Source organism: Athene noctua, chromosome 22 (genome assembly GCF_965140245.1).
Source record: "Athene noctua chromosome 22, bAthNoc1.hap1.1, whole genome shotgun sequence".
NCBI classification, from domain to species: domain Eukaryota; kingdom Metazoa; phylum Chordata; class Aves; order Strigiformes; family Strigidae; genus Athene; species Athene noctua.
The window spans coordinates 1,766,927-1,772,944 of NC_134058.1; the positions used below are offsets into that span (position 1 = coordinate 1,766,927).

At 48.0% G+C, this 6,018-nt stretch overlaps 1 protein-coding gene across 2 annotated transcripts; it reads left to right on the forward strand.

The window, feature by feature from the left end:
• Window positions 1-3,528: 3,528 nt before the first annotated feature.
• HES5 (hes family bHLH transcription factor 5) lies at window positions 3,529-5,208 on the forward strand. Of its 2 annotated transcripts, none has more exons than XM_074924704.1 (3): window positions 3,529-3,609; window positions 3,744-3,909; window positions 4,008-5,208. In XM_074924704.1, exons 1-3 carry the CDS (start codon window positions 3,556-3,558, stop codon window positions 4,259-4,261), a joined length of 474 nt encoding a protein of 157 aa, XP_074780805.1. In that variant the 5' UTR covers window positions 3,529-3,555; the 3' UTR covers window positions 4,262-5,208. The 2 variants fall into 2 exon arrangements, with proteins under 2 accessions (XP_074780805.1, XP_074780803.1); XM_074924702.1 differs by having other exon boundaries at window positions 3,744-3,903; window positions 3,969-5,208.
• The last annotated feature ends 810 nt before the right edge of the window (window positions 5,209-6,018 follow it).

Sequence of the window (6,018 nt, forward strand, 5' to 3'; positions counted from 1 at the left end):
AGTGAAAACAGTGTGTGTAGTAAGTCTGCACCTGGGCTGAAATCACCACCTACACACCAGAAGAAAGCTCCGTGGCCCAGTATCAATTTCTGAGGCTAGTGGTCCCCCAGCTGGTTTGATTTATGGACTCTAATGAACACAGGCCTACTGACGATAGTCTTGTGGTTGGTCCGTTACCCTTCCTGGATCCTCTGTGGCTGTTCCTCAACTCCGAGCAATCTGTGGCACGCAGATCACACGCTGTAGCTCAGGGTCAAATGGTGAGCATCTAGAGCTGGAGACAATTAACACGGGGGTTCTTGCCTTAGGAAAAGCTAGGACTGCTGCCCGGTGTGCAAGGGCTGTACGTACACTGACAATTGTTTGCACGTCTCTGTTTCCCCTTACACTCCTCAGTCTTTCTACCGAGTGGAGCCACCTCCCTGTTTCCACATGTGATTTTGCAGCTTCATGATGCAACTCATGACTGCTGTGATTTACAGAGACACAAGGCCACTGAGAGAGAAAGAAGCCTCTTTGTCCACAGCAGAGCTGTCATCTCTCCAGAGCGGGTCCAGATTTCACACCATCCTCCAAAGAAGGGAATTGTTGTGTCACATTGTTTAGTCATCTCCACATGTCTGGCAATTTGGGGGATTTGTTTCTTTTAATCCTTCATTCCAAAACCAGGGAAACCCATGCTTCTGAGCCTCGGACAATCAGTCTTTGGCTCTGCAGCGACAGTCAGAGGGGCACAAACTCCTCCCATGGATACGAAGGACAGTGACGAGGATTCGGATCACAAATGTGTTTCAGCCAGATAATTGTGCTAACAGCTGAATTTTTAAAAATCCCAAACTGGGCAAACTAGTTACAGACTTTTAACAGAGAGCAACAGGACTGCCTGCAGCACACGATCTTTTTTCCTTACTGAAATCCTTGCAGGACGTGCATATTGCACAAGTCCCCTACAAATAGATTCTAGGGACAGTCTTAGTCTAGACTATTTATTATCCTGAAACATCAGTTGGGAAATATTGTTGTCATTAAGTTTTCAGGCCTTAATAATCGAACCAGATGGGGGGGGGGGAATATTTTTTTTTCTCTTTTGTCCATCAACAGTATACAGAGGGTAGGTGAGGCAGGCAAGGGGGGAATGGAAGATTTGCTGTATCTTTTGAACTGACAGGGAGAGGGGGAGAGAAGCTGGGAGTTTGTGAGCGCAGAGGCTGTTGTTTTGTGTGCTCGCTGCAAGGCAGCATGCCTGGTTCACCATTCACATCAGATGGTGCAAGTCCACAGTTGGGAGGATTTCCCACATTGCCCCATTCACAGTGTTAAACTGTCAACAAAAGAAGTGTGCCTCTGTGGGTCCTGAGAAGAAAGCTCACGCCTGCTGCACCATCTGCCCAGCACTTAAAGGAAGGGATAATGCTTTAATCAGTGGGAGTTGGTTTAGCCCTTTGGAGTCCAGGGGCATTGTGCTGGGGATAGGATGGCATTACTGAAAACCACTCATTTCATATTTCCAGAACTGAAAATTGGGTCAAAGCTGCCCTTCCCATTTCCCTGTACCTGCTGCATACATATTCCTTCCCACGGCGTGCGTGGCAGGACCTGCTGTCCGTTCCATCTCATGCGACCCCTGAGAGAGATGCACAAAGCCCCGTGCTTGACTTCAGGCTCCAATAATGGCACAAACACATGCAGCCAGAGATTGCCCTGGCTGCGAGCAATACTGCTGATTACAAGCTGCCAAAATAATTCAGGGAACTGATTTTGAATAGGACCCATGCTCCCTGTTCAATTATAGGTTTTTGACAACCATCCACAATTAAAATTGTTACACCCTAAGTGATCCATCTAAATGTAAAATGTCTTTGGGCTGGGAAGGGAGGAGGGGAGAATGCCTAACCTATGAAAATCACTGCCATGAGAAGCCAGGAAGTTAAAAGGAGGGTTGTAAGCTTCAGGTTAATAACTAGTTACAGGATCATCTTTGCAGGATCATACCCTTCTGTGCAACAACCCCACGTGTGCTGGAACACGTTGCTATCTATGTACCCACAGAGAGAGGTGTTGGCCCTTATCAAGAGGGATGCTGAGGGCAGGTGAAACAGGCTGACTGCGGCTGACAGTGAAATGAAAGGTTTCCTCTCTGGTTTTGAAAGGCAGACACAGGAAATAGGGGTTTCATGAATGTTGTTGGTGTCAGAAACAGGTATTCAAAAGCGAACACCCTCAACCTGCTAACCTCTTAGCAACAATCTAGCTTTACTCCCTGTTCTAGCCCCTGACCATGGAACATGCATTAAGGAAAAAGAAAATGATGCCCATGCATGACTACCCTTAAACCCACAGAGCTCCACATGCTGCAGCTGAAACAGATATGCCATAAAGCATAACTGGGAATTTGTCAATATGAGGCCTCACACAAGCCTGACTGACAGAGTGACGAGCTTTGGATTGTGCTCGGGGGCGGGGGGAAGCAGACCTGAGTAGGCAACCTAGAGTAGCCTGAAAAAACAAATACATCTCAAAAAGGCAGCTCTAATCCTGGATCCTATCTGGTCCTTTCCACTTCATTACCTGTGTTCATTGCAATACACATGGCACATATACTGAGAAAGCCCAAGAATGAACAGTCACAGCATATCCTAGCACCCGTATTTACCTCCTGCGAGTGGGATAATACAAGCAGAGTAACAGACAAGAATTGACTTTTCACTGCACATCATCTGTAAAGAGAAAATATATTTAGGGGCTTCACGTGGAGTCTCAGGACCAAGGGAACAGTGAGGCATTTGCAAAGTGGCATGAAATTAAATAGGACATGTTTGGGAAAGGCATCACAATCGTTACATGTCACGGGCTGCCATAGGAAAGCCCAGATTACCCAAACAAAAGCAAGGAATTGCTCTGAATATCACTTATAGAGGCACTCTATTTAGAGAGGAAAATATTTCAAGCTAACTACTTGGCACAAATTGTTTTAAGGGTTCTTCCCTCGATTTTAGTCTCTAGTTGCCTGAAAATTATCTGGTACTGTATTCATCTAAGCATGGTTTAATGTCAATGAAAGGGTTTAGTCCCTCTAATTCTGCATCTTTTCTTTTTCAACCTCTCTTTTGGTCATGGGCACAGAGCATTATCTCTTCCTGGGATCAGTCTTCTGTGCTTAATTTCACCGCAGCCTGGGAAAAGGCAGCACATTGAGATGTTGACGTTCCCAACATCAGGCAGAAGTTTGATTATAATGACGGCAAACGCTTTCCCACGTTCCTACCCCAGCGCCGTAATGTCAAGCCCTATTGTGTCACACGCTGCCCAGTCCACCTGCTCCTTTGGGAGCAGGGTATTATCCCCAGGCAATTCACAGTCAATTTGCCATGCTGTAATAGATGCTTTCTCTATTGTCCCGGGGCAGGCATGGATTGGCTATCGACTGTGGGAAACTCAAAGTTGCTTAGGACCCATACATTTGTATGCAGCCACCACGTATAAATAGAGGAACTCCTGGCTCCCTTCTCCACCTGCTAACCAGCAAGCTCCGAGCTGAAACCAGCACTTGGGATCATGGCACCCAGTGCTCTCTCCCTGGAAATCCTAACGCCCAAAGAGAAGAACAGAGTAAGTATCTGCTGTCCCTGTGACCGCAAGGGCAAAGAGCTGAGAAGGGCCGAAGCCCCTTGGCAGCAGGTTATATAGAGATGGGAAGGGGAAAGCCTCACTGCTGACTGTCCTCTTCCCATTTTGTGTTCCAGCTCAGGAAACCCATTGTAGAGAAACTGCGGCGTGATCGGATTAACAGCAGCATCGAGCAGCTGAAACTGCTGTTGGAAAAGGAGTTTCAGAGACACCAGCCCAACTCCAAGCTGGAGAAAGCCGACATTCTGGAGATGACCGTCAGCTACCTGAAATACAGCCGAGGTGAGTACACCCCCGATCACACTTACTGCCCTTACTTTTAGGCAAAACTCCAGCCTGAGTCTCCTGTGTAACCCTTCTCTCCTCTTCTGCCCTTTCAGCTTTTGCAGCATCTGCCAAGAGCCTACAGCAGGATTATTGTGAAGGGTACGCCTGGTGCCTCAAAGAAGCTCTGCGATTTCTGTCTCTCCATTCGGCAAACACAGAAACCCGGATGAAGCTGATCTGCCATTTCCAGAGGTCACAAACAGTGCCTAAAGACACTGGTTCTTCTTCTGCACCCACTTCCACCCACCAGCCCCCTGCAAAACAAGCGGCACTGAAACCCTCCTGCAGCCTCTGGAGGCCTTGGTAGGCCAAGAGTACGCTTACGTGTTCCTGGACATTTGCTCATATTCCAGAGGAGATCGTGACTTGCTATACAAGTCCCCGCACTCCTCTCACGAGTAGGGAAGAATTTTTTTCCTTTTGCAGAGCATTACTATGCTTGGATATCTGCTTCCCTTCTTGCAGAAGGACTGAAAAGATCCCACCACGTGGAGAGAAAGTTATTCTAAAAGAATGTGAGATGTAATCCTCCAGCTAGGAGGACTGAGAGGCGATGTTCAGAGAGGAACACCGACTGTTCTTAACCTTAGTGAGGTTGAATGTGTACATCTGTTGAGAAAGCAGTAACTTCTAAGATGTTCAGGCTAGCATTTTCAGAAGTGTCCGTTCAAGAGGAGCCCTTTCCTCTGACCTGCCCCGCTTGAGACTCCTGAGCGTCCCAGATATCCACACCCACACTGCCTGGCTGCAGCTGTAGCCGGGGAGGGGGGGGCAAGGTGTCTCAAGCAGAGCAGCTAGTCTAACGGGACACATTTGAAAACCTAGCTTTCCTGCGGGTGCCATAACGGGTTCTATAATATTTGTAGACTGTACTGAGCATGCTCTGAAAGATGGTTAAACCATAACTCAAACTACGTAGAGGAAATTCCTCAGGATGTCTTGCTCACAAAGTCAGAGTACTGTTTGTGAGGTTCAGGATATGTCTGCCTTTTATAAAGGCAAAAGCTCATTTTTATATCCTTATAGGACAAAAAGTTACGGCTGTGTTGTCGATTTTACGAGAAATATTTATGAAAGTCTTTCATTAAAGGCAGGTGTACAAATTATATTTACTCTTTGGTACCCTACCACCAGGGGAGAATGTGAATTTGTTACTGTCCTTGGAGGATGATATGACATGTTGTGTGTGAGCTGCACCAATTGTATAACCCATGCCAGAAATGATCTTGAACTTCAGAAGTTGCAGACACTTTTAACAGCGCAAAAATAAATAAAAATCTAGTTAATAAACCCAGCAAGTTATTCTTTCTTGAGTAGTTCGCATAGCTGATTTCCCTGTGGTCCCTGGGGTTAAAGGACACGAGACGAAGATTTCAGTGAAAGCAAAGATACTCAGAATTCGTATTTAATAGCCTCACTGGGTTTGTGCCCCTTGGGAAGTCCTGCAGTGCTGTTCTGCACAGCAGAGAATACACAGCTACGAAATATCAAACCCCAGCCCTCCCAACGCGAGACAAAAATAGAGGCATGCCTAACCACCAAATTCTTTGGAAATTTAGAGCCGAGAGACTTGTCAAGAAAGGTCACAGCAAGGGCAAACTCAGGAAAATTCATGCCTGACTCCCAAACCTAGAAAGTACTTTTGATTAATAGATTTACGTTTGCCAAGGCACTTCACCTTTCGTCTCACGGATCTTGTGGTACGTACCCGAGTCACAAACCAGCCTGAACTGCAGGGAATTGAAATCTAGGTTTTTGTCTCGAGGGGAGACACGTATGGCTGCTCGATACGTCTCTACATGAGGCACGGGTCAGCAGTGCGTTGCCCTCGCTCGTTGCACGGGGAAGAGAGAGGCTGCCCGGGCATCCCCGAGCCTCGGGCTGCGGGCCGGGCACCGGGCACCGGGCACCGGCCCTCACAACGTCCCTTCGCCCCCCGGGGTCTCGTTTTCCCGCCCGCGAGGTGCTGGGGCTCTTCCCGCCGCACCCGGGGGTGCCCGGGCCCCCTCGGCGGGTTGTGCCGTGACATCCCCCCCCTCCCCGGGGGCGGCGGCCTTCGCCCGC

What these genes read in the sequence shown, in the direction of transcription:
- HES5 (XM_074924702.1), top strand. Translation starts at nt 3,556, where the DNA reads ATGGCACCCAGTGCTCTCTCCCTGGAAATCCTAACGCCCAAAGAGAAG. An exon ending in CGCCCAAAGAGAAGAACAGA is followed by an intron (nt 3,610 to 3,743) that starts GTAAGTATCTGC and finishes TTTGTGTTCCAG; the next exon opens with CTCAGGAAACCCATTGTAGA. An exon ending in CGTCAGCTACCTGAAATACA is followed by an intron (nt 3,904 to 3,968) that starts GCCGAGGTGAGT and finishes CTCCAGCCTGAG; the next exon opens with TCTCCTGTGTAACCCTTCTC.